Source organism: Myotis yumanensis, unplaced genomic scaffold (genome assembly GCF_028538775.1).
Source record: "Myotis yumanensis isolate MYYU_CA2020_CCGP unplaced genomic scaffold, mMyoYum1.0.hap1 SCAF_5, whole genome shotgun sequence".
Classification (NCBI taxonomy): domain Eukaryota; kingdom Metazoa; phylum Chordata; class Mammalia; order Chiroptera; family Vespertilionidae; genus Myotis; species Myotis yumanensis.
Genome location: NW_027223756.1, coordinates 28,803,947 through 28,826,324, shown reverse-complemented (window position 1 = coordinate 28,826,324; position 22,378 = coordinate 28,803,947). Strand labels below are relative to the sequence as shown.

Below are 22,378 nucleotides of genomic sequence, written 5' to 3'. Positions count from 1 at the left end.
TACATTTGACCAAATAATGACTAGGGGAAAACTAGTAGCTAAAAGAAATTGAGTTTTTCTATATTATTCTTAGAAAGACATAAATAGTATGTTAGGAATGTATTTACTTGATATCCTCTTGTTATTCCTTTAACTTTATCCTGTTATGAAAGCATAGGTACAATTTTTAGTGATTGACTTTTAGTCCATCTAATGTCTCTTTTTGGAATAGATACACATTTAAAAATATATTGAACAAAATATGTAAGTATCCAGCAGAAGACTGTTTAATTTAGGGCAGGACTAGTAATTACAACAACAACAACAAGAAAAAAAGGAATGAAGATCACATTAGTAATTATACAAGGTATCCCTCCCTTTTAGTCTGATTTTTTATGAGTTTCCTGGTTGTGCTTTAGGGGTATAATGTATAATATTTCTAAAATGGGAATGCCCCAGCCACCTTCTTTTTTTTTCCTGTGCTTTGGAACCTTACATTTTACTTAGAACAGAAAGAAATGTGGAGAAAAGGCATTCCAATTTTCCAAATATTTTCTGGACTAATTTCCTTTCCTTTTCCAGACCAAGTTTTTTTAGTGGTAGTACATCTTTACCCCTTGGTTTGGGCTGACACTTCACTCATGTTGTGAGTACTACTTCAGATCTCTAATTAAGGGTTTTAAATTCATTTCTCTTTTTTCTGATTCTCATGATTCTCACTCAGGACTGCCTCTTTTCTGGTACATTAAGCAATTTTTGTTTTTGTATTTTTGATGTTCTTTTTGTTGTTAATCCTGACCCATGGCTATTTTTCCATTGATTTTTAGAGAGTGTGGAAGGGAGGGGGAGACAGAGAGAAACATCAATGTGAGAGAGAGACAGCAATTGGTTGCCTCCTGCATGTGCCCTGACTAGGGCCTGTGATCAAGCTTGCAACCTAGGTATGTGCCCTTCACTGGAATTGAACCTGAGACCCTTCAGTCTGTGGGCTGACACTCTATCCATAGAAGCCAGCTAGGGTCATTTTCTATCTTATTGGGCAAGTTTTCCCATTTTTTGTTGTTGTTGTTCTCCAAAATTTTTTTTACTATTTTTCTCTCATTTTTAGTAGTAACAGGCAGTGATACTGTCAACAAAATTTTTCCTTACAGTAGTCACTGATTCTAGATAAAACGATTTATTGCCAACTTAGACATCTGATAGTTCTACTTGACTGTGAGTGCTGTGAGGACAGGAACTATGTCTTATTCCTTTTTGTCTCCCTTGTGTCTGGCACATCATAAGCAAATAGTAAAATTAAAAATAAAAATGAATTTTTTAATTAACATTTTTTATTGATTTTAGAGAAGAAGGGAGAGGGAGTGAGAGAAACATCAATGAGAGAGAGAATCATTGATTGGCTGCCTCCTGCATATCCTCTACTGGGGATCGAGCCTGCAACCCAGGCATGCACTCTGACTACAAATCAAACTGTGACCTGCTGGTTCATAGGTTGACACTCAGCCACTGAGCTGCACTGGTCGGGCAAGAATGAATTTATTTTAATTTAAAACGTGGGCCTAGAAGATGGTTCTAAGTGGCTATTTGGCCAGAGGAAGAAACTATTAGATTGTTTGTCGAACATTACAGAATATCCCCTTTGTTGCTACTGAAAACAGTCTATAAACAAATACAATTCTGTCCTAGAGATCTTATGGTATGACTATATACTTTGAAGGAAATCTCATTTATTTGCTAAAATAAGCATCCTATTAAGTTACATTTGGAGTTAAGTAGGGAACAAATTAATATTATATGCACTGATTGTAAAGATGGAAAGACTAAAACGTAAGTGATTATGATGGTCTTTTGACATTAGTGGCAAAATTGAAATTATCAGCCTAATCTTTCTTGTTTAGAAATCTAATTACAATTTGCACTTTTATGGTTTCCTTTCCCTGCACTTCTGATTGCTTGACGCACACTGAAGGAATTGGCAAATTGTCAACTGCTGATGGTAAAGCTTTTGCAGATCCTGAGGTACTCCGGAGATTAACATCCTCAGTAAGTTGTGCGCTGGATGAAGCTGCTGCTGCACTGACACGAATGAAAGCAGAAAACGGCCACAATGCAGGACAAATAGACACGTATGTATTTAATGACTTCTGCTGGATATTAGATGTTTTCTTGAGTGGCAAATTTTGGTTAAATATATCTTTTGGAGGGGCTTATAAATTTTAGTCAAGTGGGTATTATACAGGGTGGACAGAAGTAGGTTTACTGTGCCATTGTGATATTCTTTTGAATTAATAAAGCCATTGTAATAATCATAACCTGCATGTCTTTTTGTGTATGAACAACTGTAAACCTACTTTTGCCCACTTTTGTATTTTAAGTTGATATATAAATGTGTATATAAATATGGATGTAAAAATGGATATTATATTTTTATCCTTACATTCCACTCATATTCATTGAGCGTCCTTGTGAAATGTATTATACTAGAGTGTGAGAAAACAAACTGAATAAGATCTGGTTTCCATTTCTAAGGAAGTTACTTTTCCTAATAGTTACAGGAGTAAACTTTAAATTAACTGCTTTGAATAGTAATAAATAAATTGGTTGAAAATTGCTAAGAGAGTAAATCTTGAGAGTTCTCAGTACAACAAAAGAAAAAACCTACTTTTTTGGTATCTAAATGAGATGATGGATGTTAACTAAACTTATTGTAGTCATTTCATAATATATGTAAGTCAAGTCACCTTAAACATGTATAGTGCTGTATACCAATTATAGCTCAATAAAATTGGGGGAAAATAATAAATGAAATAGATTGTTAATGCAATAATCTAGGTGCTTGCTGCTCAAACATGGTCCATGTACTAGCAGTATCAGCATCACCTCACAGCTTATTAGAAATACAGAATTTGGATCTACTGACTCAGAATCTGCATTTTAATAAGAAATATGGGTGATTTGTATGCACATTAAGTTTGAAATTCACGGATTTTGTTAGTAATCATTCTGCAATAAAATTTTTACTTAGATTTTTACCTTCTATTACCGAATAAAATTTTAAACCATAGGATTATATCCCAAATATCTTTGAGAATCATTACACTAATACAGTATTATTTAAAAACTTGTGCATCTAGTCCAGCCAGATAGCTCAGTTTGTTAGAGCATAATCCTGGTCCACTAAGGTTGTAAGTTCAATCCCAGATAAATGGAACAACAAATCGATGTTTCTCTCTCTCTCTCCCTTCCTCTGTCTCTAAATCAACAAATAAAAATTAAAAAGAAAAACTTGTGCATCCTAATAGCTTTAAAAAGCTTTATTTAAAATTTAATATGACAATATGTTAGGATATTTTAAAATACAAAAATGACAACTATTTCATATTCACTTATTCTGGCTTAGTTGATATCCATGAATAAGTATTGCAAACAAGATGCTCAGTAAACAAGGTATTCATACAGTTTTGTTTTTTACTAAATCAATATTTTTCTATGTATAACTATTTATACTTAATGTAATTTATGATTACCCTGAGTCTTTCTGGGTTGCTTAATTGTTGATTTTATTTTCAGTCGCAGTCTGGCAGAAGCTTGTTCGGATGGTGATGTAAATGCTGTTCGTAAATTACTAGATGAAGGCAGAAGTGTAAATGAACATACAGAAGAAGGAGAAAGCCTGCTGTGTTTGGCTTGTTCAGCAGGATATTATGAATTAGCACAAGTAAGCAGAAGTAATCTTTGGTGATTAAAATTATTGAAGGGTTTTGATGTTTTACTTTATCATTAATAAAAAAATTATAATTATAAGCCAAAGTCTTTCCTTCTTGGCGTGGGTAAAATAGAAACTGATACATAATTAATTTGTTGCCTGTACATGCGACTAGGCATGGTCCATTTTTCTACCACTTACTCAAAGCTAGACCTAATGAATAAACACTTAGAAATAATAATATTTTAAACTTTGGAAATAATATGCAGCTATAATAGAAAGTGATGATTTATTTTCATTTTGCCAGATTACCCCAATTCTTTTAAATTTTTCCTCCTGTTGGAGCAATATTGGGAAATAGCCATGTGTTTATCAGTTTCTATCTTGTAAGTGTAGTTTTGCTGTTCTCTTACTAGATAATCCCAAGCATAATACCAATTCTTTGACAAGAGCAGTTCCATTATATAATAGGATGGGTAATGTGATTACATACTTAAAGATTAATATCTAATGGTATTGTAAAAATATAGCATCTAACTTGGTGTTTTGAGCACCGAATGCTGGCATATTTTCCCAAAGGTGATTATTTTTTATTTTTTATTACCCACCTCCCCCCCCCCACACACACACTCTAAAAGAGTATTTTCCCAGATTTAGTATATTCTCTGGAAATAATGTTAATAGTAAGAATTGATAATTTCTCTGCGTGTATGTGTTTTAAAGGTATTGCTTGCTATGCATGCTGATGTTGAAGACCGAGGGACTAAAGGAGACATAACTCCCCTAATGGCAGCATCCAGTGGAGGTTATTTAGATATTGTGAAATTATTACTTCTTCATGATGCAAATGTCAACTCCCAGTCTGCAACAGGTATATAGAAAATTATGTGTGAATTTGAAAAAGTAAATTGATATAATTAATTATAACCTGAGAGATGAAAATTTGATTCTTAGGGAAAACCAGTTGTAAACCTACAAAAAAATCTTAGCCCTTGTTTAGAATCTGACTAAAATACAGATTAATTTGATATCTTCAAAAGTCTTTAAACCATAATTAGATTCTATTTGGTAAGTTTTTCTGTAGGGGACAATTTTTTTCTACCACAATTATATGCATTGTTTAAAGAGGCAAAATTATGGACTGTATGTCTTATAATTTCTTTATCTCATTTAGTACAGCTCCCTTGACTTTAGATTATAGATTAACCTGAGAGTATTTTTTTTATATATTTTATTGATTTTTTACAGAGAGGAAGGGAGAGATAGAGATTTAGAAACATCGATGAGAGAGAAACATTGATCAGCTGCCTCCTGCACATTTCCCACTGGGAATGTGCCTGCAACCAAGGTACATGCCCTTGACCGGAATCGAACCTGGGACCTTTCAGTCCACAGGCTGATGCTCTATCCACTGAGCCAAACTGGTTTTGGCTATTTTTTTTTTTTATAAGATATTTTTATTGCTTTCAGAGAGGAAGGGAGAGGGAGAGAGATAGAAACATTGATGATGAGAGAGGACCATTGATTGCCTGCTTCCTGCACGCCCCCCGCTGGGGATCGAGCCCGCAACCTGGGCATATGCCCTTGACTGGAATCGAACCCAGGACCCTTCAGTCTGCAGGCCGACGCTCCATCCACTGAGCCAAACCGGTCAGGGCACCTGAGAGTACTTTTTTATCCATAAGGTTTTTCATGACACATGTACTGAATGCATTTACTAATAAGATATTCTAATGGCAGCATGAAAACTCCTCTAGTAAGGACTACCCTTTTATTTATTAACTAGTAATTACCCCCCCTCCCCCCCCCCCCCACACACACACTCTAAATTCATGCACATTAAAAGGAAATTAATTGCCCTAACTGGTTTGGCTCAGTGGATAGAGCATTGGCCTGAGGACTGAAGGGTCCCAGGTTCGATTCCGGTCAAGGGCATGTACCTTGGTAGGTGCACAGGGGATTTCAGTAATATCCATTCCTAAATGAAAACTGCTATCAAGTTTGCCATCTCCAAGTTTTACTAACCATCTACTATAAGCAGAATCCTCTGATCTCATATTTGTTGTAAGAGACAACTTTCTGAAACATCCCCAAACATTGCAGTACTTTAAACTCGTTTGTACTATGGCCGATCCTATAGCATGCGGTACAATACTGAGACATTGTTGAAAATCCCCTCCAAGAAGGAGAACTTTCCCACCAAATACAACATTCAGACTCATAATTTCTCTTAGTAATCTGTCTGTGGCGTTTATAGCATGACTGGATGCCATGGTGCGTTCATCAATAATGAGAAGTTGAGCCTTTTTAATAGTTTTAGCAACTTCACTGTTTATATAGAGTCTAGAAATTGAAGTTTCATTTAATGGAATTGGTAATTTATATTGGAAATGAAAGGTGATTCCACCGAGAAGTAAATTTGCAGCAATTCCTGTAGATGCTGTGGGTAAAACAGTACCACCACGACCTCTAATATAATGTATTAAAACTTTATACACATATGCAGGTGAATAGGATTCCTAGCTAGCAGGCCCCCGACAGCAAGCTGGCCACCTGTCAATTCCGTGAGGAATGGGGCTCCCTCCTCCCTCCTGTCAGGGTCCAGGGTGCAGGTGAATGGGGTTCCTGGCTGGCAGGCCACTGACAGCAAGCTATCCAACAGCAGATTCTGTGAGGAATGGGGCTGCCTCCTCCCTACTGTCAGGGTCTGGTTTGAAGGCCAGCCACGCCCCCTGTTGGGCCAGACCCAGAGTTCTACCACGCTGTGGCCTCTACCTCAGCAACCCAGGGCTGACTGTTGCTGGGTGCTCCTGGCGCTGCGAGGGTGGGTTCTTCCCTCAGGCCTCTCGGGAAACAGCTCGGGGAGGGCGCAGCCCTTGGCAAGGCAACCCAGGACTCAGTATTCCACTCTCCGCTCCGAGGGCAGGTTCCTGCCTGAAACCTCGCCCACCGGGGAAACAGCTGGGGGTGGGCGCAGCCGTTTCCAAGACAACCCCTGCAGGACTGACTGACTTCCAGTTGGTCGCACCTGAGGTCATGATGTTACACCCAGGGTTTTTATATAAGTAGATGCTTTCCAGACTCACAGACAGGAAGAGCCTTGGTCGTATCTCTTGAGTTATAGGGTAGTTTTAGTAGTGAGATTCCTTGGATTTAGTGGTTTAAAAAGTAATTTAAATAATGAAAGCCTATCAGAGTTCCATGCAATTAAGTAAATATTAAATGTAACCTAGTTTATTTTTAAAATGAACAAGACTTCGTAGAAGGGATTCTAGGTAATTTTGCTGCCCAAGTTGTAATAATATTAATGTGTATAATGCCTGAGATGGTTAAATGGTTAAGTTCTGAACAAACTGAGTTTTGAAATGATAGTTTTCTTGCTGAACCTTTAAAATAATCTTCTCTAGTCTCATTCTGATGGATAGTTAAACCCTCTCCCCACCCCCTTTAATAAATAAAAATCCTCAAGCCCAGCCAGCGTATCTCAGTGGCTGGGCATCAACCTATGAACCAGAAGGTCACAGTTCAATTCCCAGTCAAGGCACATGCCCAGGTTGCGGGCTCGATCCCCAGTGGGATTTGCAGGAGGCAGCTGGGCAATGATTATCTCTTATCATTGATATTTCTTTCTTTCTCTTTCTCTCCCTTCCTCTCTGAAATCAATTTTAAAAATATATTTTAAGGAATAAATAAATAAATAAATCCTCAAAACAAAATCAGGAAAGAAATAAGTGGTAAACCAAGGGATAATGACCTTTTAAATATATTTTTCTTTTGAAGGAGTTATGCTGAGGGCAATTTATATCTGTCTCACTAGGTTACTAAATATAGGTTGAAGATATGTTTCAGAAGGAAAATGTACCTAAAATAATGAATTGTCTTATGAACAAATCTGTAAAGATAAAGAAGAGCTATAAGAAATGAATATACATAGAAATAAAATTAAGTGTTTCTAAGTTGTACAGTTTTGAGAGAAAAAGGAATAATTATAAATGATATAATAGAATATTTTAGATAAAAATATGTTGAAAGTGATTTTTCAAGATGGTTCTTAATCTTGAGCTAAGGAAATGTAAAGAGTGGTAAATTGATCTGTTTATAATAAACCTTTTAATTAGTAAGAAAATTAAGATGATGTTTCTAACTAGTACAACAGAAAAACTTGAGATGATAGTTTATTCCTTTATGCAAAAAAAATGGAAGAGGTAGAACTAAAGCAGTAGCATAATTTTATCCATTCTATCATAATTTTGTGTATCTTTGGTTCTTTGTTAGGAAACACTGCATTGACTTATGCCTGTGCTGGAGGATTTGTTGACATTGTGAAAGTGCTACTTAATGAAGGTGCAAATATAGAAGATCATAATGAAAATGGACATACCCCCTTAATGGAAGCAGCCAGTGCAGGTCATGTGGAAGTTGCAAGAGTTCTTCTAGATCATGGGGCAGGCATCAACACTCATTCGAATGAATTCAAAGAAAGTGCTCTTACACTTGCCTGCTACAAAGGTACTCTATATATGTATGACTAGGGTTTTTTAAAATAACAACTTTGAATATTTGAGTATTGAGTATTTGATTTAATTTTATATTGCTTATGTTTTCCCTGTACTATAAAATTATCTAGCTTACACCAGATTATATAGAAAGTACATTTTAGCCTTTATTTCCTGAAGTTTGGTTTTACAATGTATGTTTCTTTTGTATTTTAATTCAAATTTATTCAGTTAGCTATAAAGTCAACCAACTCTTAGCACAGATTTAGAGGGTTTCCATTCTTTAATGACTTTTGTTTTATATGATTTTCCCAGCCTTTATTTAATAGATTCACACTCAAGTAATATAATAATCACACTTGATTCAAAAACCTAAAAAACACAGAATAGCATAAAGAAAAGAAATTTTATAATGGCAAGTATATTTGTAAGCAAATGTATATATAGGCATACCTCGGTGATATTCCATTTCAGACAACCGTAATGAAGCAGTCTCTCAATAAAGTAAGCTGTAATCTTTTTGCAGGTGGAGGGTCTTGCCTTTAATTTATAAAAAAAAAAAAAAAAATGCAACATCTGTGAAGCGCAATAAGACATGGTATGCCTGTATTTTTAAATTAAACAATCATACTCTAACACTATTTTGTAGTCCGCTTATTTTATTTAGCAGTACATCATGAACATTTTGCCATCTCAATATTTTTGTAATACAACTTTTGATGGTTACATTGTATTTCACTGTTGCATTTAGTAGTGGATTTGGCTGCAAAACCTAAATTAATAGTAATCTGAACAAAAGAGAAGCCTTTTCTCATTTATTTAAAACAAATCCAGGGGTGGGCTGTCTAGGACTAGTATGGCAGTTTTATTATTATCTAGATCTCAGCATTCTAATTTTCTGTTTCACCATCCTAGGATCTGGTTTTTATCCTCAGTGTTGCCAAAATGGTAGCTATGGCCCCAGCAATACATAGTCTAGGAAGGAGGAAGAGGATAAGGGCAAATTGGGGATGCCTTCCAATTTATTAAGCTACCTTTAAGAAATTTTCCTAGCAGTTCTTCCATATAGCTAGCTCCCACTTACATTTCATTGGCCACACATAGCAACAAGGGAGGTTGGGAAATGTAGTCTTTTAGTCAGGCAAATTGCCACTCAGATAAAAATCAGAGTTCTGTTATTAAGGAATATTTGAGAGAACAGATATTGAGTAGGGAACTAGCAGTCTCTGTCAAATACATCCAATGGATGCACCATAATTGCCTATTTTTGGACATATGAATTGTTCCGTTTTTCACTACTATTAAAAACACTGTGATAACATCCTTGTGCAGACATCTTTGCCTAATCTCTGATTATTTCCTTAGGCTAAATTCCTGGAAGTGGAATTACTGGGTCAAAGGGTATGGGCATTTTTAACGCTTTGCGGTCCAATTTTATTTTTGGAATTCAAACAGTCTGGTCCAAATTAATTGACGGGATTGAATGTTGAACCGGTTTGCGGTGTCAACCTCAGCCTCGAGGTTGGACCTGCTACTAGCGCCTGGTCTGTCGAGTCAGCCTCGATGTTGGACTGAAAAGGATTAAGGCTTTTGATACATATTGCCAAATTGCTTTCTAGAAAGGTTGAACCAATTTATACTCCCACCAGCAGTGTTTGAGAGTGCCCTTTACCTTATCCTATACCCTCACCAATACTGGGTATTATCATTCTTCTTAATATTTGCCATTTTGGTAGTAAAAAATGGTGTGTCGTCTTAATTTGCATTTGTTTAATAGGAAGGTTTAATATTTTTTCATCAAGTTTAATATTCATGAAGTTTAATATTAATTTGCATTATTTTACATTACCATTTTATGTCCATCCATTTTTCTACTGGAATGTTTGTCTTTTTCTTGTTGACTATTAAGGTTTTTTTAATATTAAATGTATCAAGAAGGTTGAAATTATTTTGATGGAGATTTCATTCCCAAAGTGAGTTTATGGTTATTATTTTAAAACTGTTTTTCTGAAAAATGATCCAAACATACTTTACCTGGCATTTTATTTGATTTCAGTGTTTTGATTTGATAGTTTATATAGATTAAATAAAAGAATAAGTATTATTACTTTATTTGAATTATGTGCTTTGGACTAATTTGCTTTTAAAAACCTAAATACCTTGCTGAAAGGCTGCTTATTATTTTGGATTGGTTTTGTAAAACTGTCATTGATTTATTCAATGCAAAATTTTTGTATAGACATCTGAAAGAAAAAGAGTTCCCATTTTAATACTTTATATTAAATTGATACTCAATTCTTTAGAAATATAGTTTTTAAATTTGTGTTCTTTTTTGAAGGCCATTTGGATATGGTTCGCTTTCTACTTGATGCTGGTGCAGATCAAGAGCACAAAACAGATGAGATGCATACTGCCTTAATGGAGGCTTGCATGGTAATTTTAAATTGCACTCAAGATTTTGGGGGAAGGAAAGGTCATGTTTGTTTAACTCTTTAAGGATTAATTTTATATTTTTCAAAAAATATTTATTATGACATCAGTAGATTTTTTAAATTTTGGCAATACTAAAGAGGGAAAGGGAAATATCTATTTTATTTACCTTTTGGTAGTAAATCTCTCAATTTAGGAAACAGTACAAAAGTCAGTCTTTTTTTTTTTTTTTTTTAAATATATTTTATTGATTTTTTACAGAGAGGAAGGGAGAGGGATAGAGAGCTAGAAACATCGATGAGAGAGAAACATCGATCAGCTGCCTCCTGCACATCTCCTACTGGGGATGTGCCCGCAACCAAGGTACATGCCCTTGACCGGAATCGAACCCAGGACCCTTCATTCCGCAGGCTGACGCTCTATCCACTGAGACAAACCGGTTAGGGCCAAAAGTCAGTCTTGACTGTGTTATTTCCAACTCACTGATATACTTTTTTTATTTTTCCCCCCATTTTTTTTTTAATGTGGTAAAATACACAACATAAAATTTACCATCTTAACTATGTCTTCTTTATGGATTAATCCTTTTATTATTTATAAAGTCTGTATCTCTGGTAATTTTCTTTGTTCTGAGGTCTGCTTTATCTGCTTATTAATAGTAGCTACGCCTGCTTCCCTTTGATTAATGTTTGCCCACTAAATTTTTTTTCCTAACTTTGATATGTTTGATCTGCCTCTATTATTATACTGAAATGAATTTCTTAATTGGTTTGTTTAGACCATTTATATTTAAATATAAATATTGTTATGGTGTTTTTATATTCTGGTTCTATGTTGAAATTTATTTTTTTGATTTATTTTTTTATCTGTTTTCTCCATTTTTTAAATCTATTTTCTGTAATTTATCATTAATAGTTATTTTGAAGTCTTTTTCTGTTAACTCCTATCTTTGATTCAGTTCTGGATCTACTTTTATTGGTTATTTTATATCTTGATGATTAGTCACTTTTTCCTGCCTCTTAATATGTCTAGTATTTCAATTGTAAACCATATGCTGTGAATGATACCTTTTATGTTCTGGATTATCCTGTCTTTTTAAGACTGTTAGTTTTGTTCTAGCAGGCAGTTAAATTACCAGTGGATCACTCTGATCCTATTGAGGCTTAATTCCAGCTTTACTCTTACTCCTTAGTCCTTACTCTTTGATCCTAGAGTAAGGGATTCTAGGTCCTACTTCTACTGTATGGCCTTCTATGATCTCAACTGATAGCCTGGGATATTCACCAAGGTCTTTTTTTTTTTTTTTAATCCTCACCAAGGACATGTTTTTTTCCTTGATTTTAGAGAGGATGGAGGGAGAGACATTGATATGAGAGAGAAACATCAGTCCATTGTCTTGTATATACACACCCCGACCGGGGATCAAACCCCCACCTTTTGGTGCGGACAACGCTCTAATCAACTGAGCTATCTGGCCAGGGCTCACCAAGGTCTTTTCATTGTAACTGAGTCTGAACTCTCAAAGTCTCCCACCTTTCAGGAGCCTTCTCTGCTATGTATCCTGGAGGCTCATCTTTGATGTGTTTCTAATGCAGGAGTTGCCCAAGTATCTGAGGATGATTTTATATAGATTTTTGGAACTCCTTCTCCATATCTTCTTTTTCTGTTATCCTGCTCACACTCCCTAAGTCCTAAGTATTTGGCTGACTTGTGTTCTGGTTTTGTTCCCTTTACCCACAGAAATGTTCACTCTTTGTTTAGGCTCTATTTACTTTGGCCATGGTTGGAAAGAAACCAAAAAAACTGAAGTGAATGTACAGTTCATCTCATTGCTCCTTTCTTTCAGTGATCGTAACCAGCCCCTAGCTTGGTTGCTGCCCAATGCCTCCCATTGCTTTATCTATCTTTTTTCTAATTTTTATGGTTAAGTCCAATACCAGCTCTTGTTCTATGGCTAGGACATTTAAAGGCTTAGAATTAAAAAAACTTTTTAAAATAATGATATTAGACCTTTAAGAGTGGATTATTTATTCATTTTATTATTCTTTTGGCAAAATTAATATTGTTCATTAATATCAAAAAGTGCTTAGTATAGTTTCTCTTTTAATATATGTACTCAAGATATGTTAACAGAATCCATAAAGGATCTTAAAAATTCACATAGTTCAAGCAAAACAATTTATTAGGAGAGCCTCCAGGAGCTTGGCACAGTCAGTAGTTCCCTGATCTGTAAACACTTATAAATCCTTATTTTCTTTTCAATTAGAAATGTATTTCAAACACCAAATAACTCAATACAGTGATTTGGTTAAAATATATTTTATTTTACATATATTTGAAGAATTAGTAAAACCAAAAAAAAAAAAAGTAAATTAGTAAAACTAAAATTTTAATGTGAAGTCATTTGTCTTTGACATTGTATCAAAAATTATTAAAGCTAGGCTAGTCATCTAGTTAAGTATAATGAAACTCTTGATGGTTGCCGAAATCTGACATTTAAGTAAGGCTTCTTTAATTATTTCTTTAATAAAAGAATTGCTCAACCTTATAAAACCTTAGTTTTGTACTCAGTCTTTACTTTTTATTAGCAATATTTTGCTCATTTAAAAAATATTAAACAACATGGCATCTGACTTTATATGCTACAACAAGAATTAAGGCCTACATAAATTTTTTAATTAAAGAATTTTAAACTGACAGAGGGTATTTATGATAGAGAGGTATAGAATGAATACCCTCTATGAGACTATTTAATGGTCTTACTAAGATACTTAGTTTTACGTCTTTGTAAAATTCATTGCTTCATTGCAGCAAGCTAGCGATGAGGAAAAATATAGGGTAATATCAGTCCTTAGGAGTTTACCTTGATGACATAATCTCAAGTGGTAATGACCTCACAGAATTTGTTGTTATTTTTTTGCCAAGTCTTTGTTTCTTAAATAGATCTAACGTAACTTCTACACTTAAACATGACACCTAAGTTTGAGGGTATAACTGTATTTGACCTGGCAGTAGTAGAAACATTATTTTGAGGTACTATCTACTATAGATGTAACAGTTGTTTTGAACTTCAAAGAAGATAGAAATTCAAAATTATTTGGAATTGTCACTGTATGTCACAAGTATGGTTATTTTAGAAAATTTTGGGTTTGTTCAAAAGTAAAGTGAAATAATTTTAATGGGCTTTTGATAAGATCTTAAATTGCTCAGATGGGCATGATAATGTATATGCATCTAAACTGCATCTTTCTGTGTTTTCTCAATCTCTTTTGGCACTTTAAAAATCTCCAAATAATTTCCTTCCTCTTGTTTTACTTTTTAAAATCTGCAGGATGGACATGTAGAAGTAGCACGTTTGCTTTTGGATAGTGGTGCTCAAGTGAACATGCCTGCAGACTCATTCGAGTCTCCGTTAACACTAGCTGCCTGTGGAGGACATGTTGAATTGGCAGCTCTACTTATTGAAAGGGGAGCAAATCTTGAAGAAGTTAATGATGAAGGATATACTCCCTTGATGGAAGCTGCTCGGGAAGGACATGAGGAGATGGTGGCACTACTTTTAGCACAAGGTAAAGTAGTTTTACTTCTTTAATAAAAAAATTAATTTCTTTTTGATGTTTTGTGTCAGTATCAATGAAGTTTACTACAACTAAAATATTTTTTGTACCGATGGACTGAACCCCAAAAGCAGAGATGATAGAGATGATTATTATAATTCAAAACAATTACTTTAATTATTTTGTAACTAGTTTTGTCTATTTTTATGCTCTCCCCAGGAGCAAATATAAATGCCCAGACAGAAGAAACCCAAGAAACAGCTTTGACTTTGGCTTGCTGTGGAGGATTTTCTGAAGTTGCAGACTTTCTGATTAAGGCAGGGGCTGATATAGAACTTGGCTGCTCCACACCTCTCATGGAGGCTTCTCAGGAAGGACACCTGGAGTTGGTTAAATATTTACTGGCTGCCGGTACGTGGCTTTAAAAATGCCTTTTAGAAAAAGATTTTTATGTTGCTTTCATAAGTTTAACAATTAGACTTAACTTTTTCATATCTTCCAAAGTTGAAGGACAGCTGTGCCACAATTTACGCTATTCTTAGGCTCCTAACTCTCTAAAAATGTCATTTTGTAAAACTTTTTTTTTTAATATATTTTTATAGATTTCAGAGAGGAAGAGAGAGGGAGAGAGAGAAACTTCAATAATGTGAGAGAATCACTGATCGGCTGCCTCCTACATGCCCCCTACTGGGACCGAGCCCAAAACCTGGGCATGTGCCCTTGACTGGAACTGAACCCGAGACCTTTCAGTCCCCAGGCCGACGCTCTATCCACTGAGTCAAACCGGGTAGGGCTCTAAAAATGTCATTCAATAAATTTTTTCATATTCTTACTAATGGTTGCTTAGTGACCATACGCTTCTTTTGTTTGTTTTTTTAAGACTGAACTTTTTCTTGTTAATTCTCACCTGAAGGTATTTTTTTTCCCCTTGCTTTTCAGAGAAAGTGGAAGGGAGGTAGAAAGAGAGACAGAAACATTGATGTGAGAGGCGCTTTCCCTTTCCTGGAGCACGCCTTTCTATTTCCCTCCCGTGCCCACCCCCCACCCCCCAGGCACGTTACTATTAGCTTCCTCATTCAAGCTTCAAGAGCCCTTCCTTTACCTCTATAACTTAATTCCTAAGCCCATTTTTTCTAGAAATTACTTTTTCTGCCTCTGTAGTTTACCCAATAAATGTTCTCTTACAAAAAAAAAAAAAGAAAGAAATGCATCAATATGAGAGAGCCACATTGACCAGTTGCCTCTTGTAGGTACCCCAACCAGGGGCTGGGGAGAGTAGGGGAGAGCAAACCCACAACCCAGATATGTGCCCTTGCCCAAAATCAAACCCGGGACCCATTGGTGTGTGGGTGAACACTCTAACCATTGAGCACACCAGCCAGGACTTAACTTTAAAAAAAATATGCTTTTATTGATTTTAGAGAGGAAGAGGGGGAGGGAGGAGAGAGAGAAAGAAAGTGAGAGAAACATCAATGTGAGAGAGAAACATCAATTGGTTGCTGTGACCAGCAGTTGAACCCCTTACCTTTTGGTGCACAGGACACCACTCAACCAACTGAGCCACACCAGCCAGGGCCATTGGCTTCTTATTGGCCTTCTATCTCCAGTGAATGGTTTGTGGCTTCTGGAAAAGAGAGACTAACATCTAGTCTCTCTGCTACTAAGAGGAGGTGGGGATGACATTATAGAGATAATTTGGTACCGTTAAGCCTGCTCATTTCTTGACATTTCTGAGTTTACACACACACACACACACACACACGTGGGAGTTTTATTTTTTTGCAAAAGTACTTACTATTAAAATAATTTGCCTTTATACATTGTTAAGCAATAATACAGCAAAGTAAGAATATACCAAATGAATTGATTCAGGTAGGTGTAAACCTTTATATAATTATCCATATATGTTATATTTGTTTAAAACTATGTAAAGGAAAAAATTTAGCAAAATTTGATTCATCCTTTTTGGACTTTCACTGTTAAACATTAATTTGAATATAGCCCAGCCTCAATTTTTCTTTTGAATTATTATTGAAATAATTTCTTAATCCAGATGGTTAATAGTTCAGATGATTATTTAGATTTTGAATTAGTGCACAAACTGACCATACAAGCAGATCTCTTCCCTGACTCAAATACTATTAATCACTATAATTAGCATATGCATTATTCAGTCACTGTTCCTTCATCATTTTTAGTAACTATGTCCCATTCAAGAGTCTTTCTCATGTTAGTTACACCTCAATTAAAAAATAGTCTTTCTGCCTGGCTGCTGTGGCTCAGTGGTTGAGCTTTGACCTATGAACCAGGAGATCATGGTTCGATTCCTGGTTAGGGCACATGCTCAGATTACAGGCTTGATCCCCAGTGGGCATGTAGGAGGCAGCTGATCAATGATTCTCTCTCATCATTGATGTTTCTATCTATCTCTTCCTCTCCCTTCCTCTCTGAAATCAATAAAAATATAGTTTTTAAAAAAGAAATTATTGAATATCAAACATTCTGCTAATTATTAATTATCCCTGGTCCCTGTATAGTAAATTATTAAACACATTATTATAGATATAGAAACTGATGCACAATCATGTTTCATAATTTCCCTAATGTATCTCAGCTAATAAGTGACAGAGTCAATACATAGAACTCCTAACATTTTTTATTACATCACCATTGATTCTCATATTGAGCTACTTTTGCTAATTTGAAGCATAGTTTCCAGAACTATCTTAGATATTTGAGAATCACTTTTTTATATGATCACTACCTAAAAAAATTTTTTTCTAGATTAAGGTATGATTTATTTACATAAAGTTCTTCTTTTAGCACTAAAGAAAAATCCAATAGGTCTTTTCAAAAAATCCTTATTGTTGAAAGTATTACAGATGTCTCCCATTTTTCCCCCATTGACTCCTTCTAGCCCGCCTCTGCCCACAATATGTCTTTTAATACATTGCCTACACAATTTTCTAAAAATGAAAAACTTTTTTTTTATGGCATTTTTCCACACCATATAGGAAATGTAATTTAATGAATCCTAAGAACCCATTACCAGCATTAGCAATTTTTAATTTATGGCTAATCTCATTTCATCTATATGTCCTTCCATCCCCCATTATTTTTATAAAATTATTTTGATTTAAAATAAACTTTTAAAAATTTTTGCTGAGATAAAATTATATTGTGAAATGCTTACCATAATAAGTGTAGTTAACATCTGTCACCATACATAGTTACAAAAATTTTTTTTTCTCCCCCCCCGCCCCGCCCCCAGCCCCCACAAAAATATTTTTAAATTAAAATTTTAATTTTTAAATGTGAAAGTAAATTATTTTAAAAATAAACTTATTTTTATAAATTAATTATAAAAAATATTTCAATATGTATCTCTAAAATATAATATTTCAAAAAGTAACAGTGTACCCTGGCTGGTGTGGCTCAGTTGGTTGGGCATCATTCTGTGCACCAAAAGGTTGCCGGTTGGATTCCTAGTCGGGGCACATGCCCAGGTTGCAAGCTCCATTCCCCAGTTGAAGGTGTGCAGGAGGCAGCCAATTGATATTTCACTCTCAGATTGATATTTCTCTCTCTCTCCCCTCCTTTCCCTTCCTCTCTTTCTAAAAATCAATAAAAATATATTTTTAAAAAGTAAAAATACTATTTCCTACCTAAATTTTTTAGTATAATTAAATATATCCAAGGAGTTTTCATAATTTCCTGATAGTCCTATAAATGTGTATGTTTGTATAATGCCTTTTGTGAATCAGTATTCAAAGAAGATTCATATAATAACTATTGGTAAATATGTCTCTTAAATCTCTCTTAATCTGTGGGCTCCCCTTCCATCTTTCTTTTCTTATTCCTTCTAAGTTTTGGTTAAAGAAATGGAATGTTGTCCTAGCCGGTTTGGCTCAGTGGATAGAGCGTGGGCCTGCAGACTGAAGGGTCCCGGGTTCGATCCCTGGTTTGATTCTGGTCAGGGGCACATGCCCGGGTTGCGGGCTCAATCCCCAGTGGGGGGTATGCAGGAGGCAGCCGATCAATGATTCTCTCTTTCATCATTGAAGTTTCTGTCTCTCTCCCTCTTCCTTCCTCTCTGAAATCAATAAAAGTATATTTTTTTTAAAAAAGTAATGCTTATGTTTTAGGCTCTGTATAGTACAGATTTTGTTAATTACATTTCCATTTCATTTAATTTGTTTTTCTGTCCCTTGGATTTCCTATAAAGTAATAGTTAGATCTAAAAACTTGACTGAATTAGATGTGTGTGTGTGTGTGTGTGTGTGTTTGTTTACTAGACTATTTTATAGGTAGTATTTGTTATTTATAGTATTTATTATCTTGAGGAGATAATAAATGTTTGATGTCTCTTTTTGTAATATTATCAGCCATTGATGATCATTGCTTAGATCCATTAATTCAGTAGGGTTGCAATGTGGTGAAGTTGGTTGGGCATCATTCCGTGCACCAAAAGGTTGCCAGTTGGATACTTTACAAATATTGTAAAGTCGACTCTTTCTTCTTTTCTTGTTTATTAGCTAGACTATGTCTATAAAGAGAAACTTCCCCTCACGAACTATTTGATTACTCTTAGGTGTAAATAATATATGAATAGCAGTATAAATGTTTGATTTTTTTTTCAAGTTCCCACAAGGGTCTTACTCTTTTTTAATCCTCACCTGAGGACATGTTCCACTAATTCTAGAGAGAGAAAGGGAGAGAGAGAAACATCATCGGCTGTCTACCACATGCACCCAACTGGGGATCGAACCTGCAACCCAGGCACATCCCCTGACCAGAATTGAACCCTCGACCCATTGGTGCACCGGGACATGATCCAACCAGATGCTCCAACCAACCCAGCCATCTGGCCAGGGTTTTTTTCACCCTTTACTAGAGGCCCAGTGCACGGGATTCATGCACTGGTGGGGGGCATGGCCTGCGGGGATCGGCCCGCTGTGGGAGTGCCGCTCATCCTGGTCAGCTGAGAGCGGCTGTGGACCTGCCCTCTGAGAGGCTGCTCCCTGGTCCGGCATCTTCCATCGAGCCGGAGCACTCGCCTCTCAAGGGGACCCGGTTGGGGCCGGGCCCGGGACAATAGCACTGAGAGGCAGCCGGGTAGGCCTCAGTCCCATGGTGGCCACAAACCCGCCTCCCAGCCTCTGGGGTCAGTTCTGCCAGCCTAACGGCTGCAGCAGTGCTACACAGCCTGTGGGCATCCAGAGAAGGTGGCAGGGAGTGAGGAGGAGGAGCCTGGGGCGAGGAGGTGACGATCGCAGGCTGGGTTCCTGCCCATCAGCCCGGGGTTTGCAGTGGGAGCAGCCACTCGTCCCGGTCAGCCGAGCGTTGCTCCCACTGTGGTAGCACACTGACCACCAGGGGGCAGCTCCTGCGTTGAGTGTCTGCCCCCTGGTGGCCAGTGCGCATCATAGTGACTGGTTGACCGGTCATTCTACTTGTTCAGCCATTCGGGTCTCTGGGCTTTTATTATATAGGGTTAACATTTCCAAAATAATGAGGTGGTCCTCTAGCATCCTTCAGTAATGACCAATAAAGTATTTTATTTATTTGTTTGTTTGTTTGTTTACTTATTTAGTCCTCACCCCAGGACATGCATAGAGAGAGGAAAACAAAGGGAGGAAGAGAGAGAAAGAGAAACATCAATGTGAGACAGAAACATTGATCGGTTGCTTTCCGTATGTGTCCAACTGGGAATCAAACCCACACCCCAGGTATGTGCCCTGGCCAGGAATTGAATCGCCAACCTTTTGGTGTACAGGATGACGCTAAACCAACTGAGCCACTCCTGCTGGACAAGTGTTTTTATGTTTTGATATGGACATTATTTTGAACTTTTGGATTTAAACATCTATGATGGCTTTTACCTCACCACAGTCCTCATTTTTGTTTTTAATGTAAAAATTGTCACAAGGTACTGGCAATTTGACTATCTTTGGTCAATAAGATTATCTCCTAAATTCTTTTGATATGATCTCATTATAGTCTTTGAGATTTCTTTTCATTTTTGTTGTTCATCCTCACCCGAGGACATTTTTCCATTGATTTTTTGAGAGTGGAAAGGAGAGGGAGAGACAGAGAGAAAGATCATTGTGAGAGAGACACATCAGTGTGGTTGCCTCAGCACACACAGGATCAAACCTGCAACCCAGGTACATGCCCTCAACTGGAATTGAACCTGGGGCCCTTCAGTCTGCGGGCCGACACTCTATCCCAGCAGTTCTCAACCTGTGGGTCGCGACCCCTTTGGGGGGTCAAACGACCCTTTCACAGGGGTCGCCTAAGACCATCGGAAAACACATATATAATTACATATTGTTTTTGTGATTAATCACTATGCTTTAATTATGTTCAATTTGTAACAATGAAAATACATCCTGCATATCAGATATTTACATTACGATTCATAACAGTAGCAAAATTACAGTTATGAAGTAGCAATGAAAATAATTTTATGGTTGGGGGTCACCACAACATGAGGAACTATTAAAGGGTCGTGGCATTAGGAAGGTTGAGAACCACTGTTCTATCCACTGAGCCAAACCAGCTAGTGCGAGGTTTCTTTGCTTTCTGATATGCTCATCTTTGCAGCTTTTGCCCCAGTCTTGGAACCAATCATTTTTTCTAAGAAGCACTCATTCCACTTAGTAGGAAATGATACTTAGAGACCACAATCTAAGTTAAAGGTGCTGTTTCTGCTTGGTCTATCATTGTCTCTGGTCTTTATAGTTGGTCAGATTTAGGAAATATTTATTTTTCTTATAGATAAAATACGTCATGAGTTCATGTCAATACTTCTAATACTAACCTCAGCAATGTCATATCTGTGTTTTCTCTTAATGCCAAAAAATTTCACTTCTTACCAAAGGATTACTCATTTTATTTTTATCACAATATCTATAGAACTGTCTCAGAATACAATCCAACACTACCACAATTTATGATTTCTGAAAACTGATATTTTTTTTGTTTTTGTAGCTCTTTCATTTCTTAGGGTATTTCTTATGAGGATGTGAAGGCAGATTTTACTGTGCTTTAAAATCATTTGGTATAGTTTCTGTGTGACTAAAAGCATTTTTACAAAGTATATTTAAAGGAAAATTAGGATATTTAAAATTCATACCAATAGTCTCATCAGGTTTTTTGTTGTTTTTTTGTTCTGTTTTGTTTTTAACATTAAGGACTATTGTGAAGTAAAAGCCATCATAGTAAAAGCTATCATAATAGTACCCATATCAAATTTAATTTTTAAAAATATGTTTTTATTGATTTCAGAGAGGAAAAGAGAGGGAAAAAGAGATAGAAATATCAATGATGAGAGAGAATCATTGATCGGCTGCCTCCTACATGCCTCCTCCTAGGAATTGAGCCCAAAATCTGGGCATGTGCCCTACCAGGAATCAAACTGTGACCTCCTGGTTCATGTGTCAATGCTCAACCCCTGTGCCATACTGGCGAGGCTTCATACTTCAAGTTTATCAGTTTCGCCGGAACCGGTTTGGCTCAGTGGATAGAGCATCGGCCTGCATGCAGACTGAAAGGTCCCAGGTTCGATTCCGGTCGAGGGCATGTACCTGGGTTGCGGGCACATCCCCAGTGGGAGATGTGCAGGAGGCAGCTGATCGATGTTTCTCTCTCATCGATGTTTCTAACTCTCTATCTCTCTCCCTTCCTCTCTGTAAAAAAAAATCAATTAAAAAAAAAAAAAAAGTTTATCAGTTTCACCAAATTGCAAAATTAAACTATTTAATATAATGTATAATTCACAAAGTAAATTTATGATTGTTTTTTGTTTGCTAGGTGCTAATGTTCATGCTACAACAGCAACAGGAGACACAGCCTTAACCTATGCTTGTGAAAATGGACATACAGATGTTGCAGATGTTTTACTTCAAGCAGGGGCTGATTTAGTAAGATATTTTTAATTTCAAATATTTTTGTTTTAATTCTCATTTATTTCTTTTTAACATTTAGAAAAAGCTAATAAAGTTCAATAGTTTGCATGCTTTATATAAAATAACTTTAAAAAACACTTGGCTATTTGTTCTACAATGGGGCCTTGACTTATGAGTGTCCCGACTAATGAGTTTTTTGAGACTCTCGGCCGATTTTTTGCATTGAGTTGACAGAGTAATTTGAGTTAACGAGCTCCTTAACGAGCTCGGTCTCGGAACCAATTAAACTCGTAAGTCAAG

The 22,378-nt window shown here is 36.2% G+C and overlaps 1 protein-coding gene across 5 annotated transcripts in view; it reads left to right on the top strand.

Annotated features, from left to right (window-relative positions):
• The window catches only part of ANKHD1 (ankyrin repeat and KH domain containing 1), a 127,511-nt gene that overhangs the window by 27,937 nt on the left and 77,196 nt on the right, over positions 1 to 22,378 (top strand). For 4 of the 5 annotated variants that reach the window (XM_070414815.1, XM_070414817.1, XM_070414818.1 and 1 more), the window contains exons 3-10: positions 1,949 to 2,105; positions 3,550 to 3,697; positions 4,409 to 4,556; positions 7,961 to 8,194; positions 10,520 to 10,614; positions 13,943 to 14,180; positions 14,388 to 14,579; positions 21,984 to 22,093. In XM_070414815.1, coding sequence (XP_070270916.1) covers positions 1,949 to 2,105; positions 3,550 to 3,697; positions 4,409 to 4,556; positions 7,961 to 8,194; positions 10,520 to 10,614; positions 13,943 to 14,180; positions 14,388 to 14,579; positions 21,984 to 22,093 — 1,322 coding nt within the window. The remainder of the gene's footprint in view (positions 1 to 1,948; positions 2,106 to 3,549; positions 3,698 to 4,408; positions 4,557 to 7,960; positions 8,195 to 10,519; positions 10,615 to 13,942; positions 14,181 to 14,387; positions 14,580 to 21,983; positions 22,094 to 22,378) is intronic. The other variant, XM_070414819.1, reaches the window with a different exon arrangement.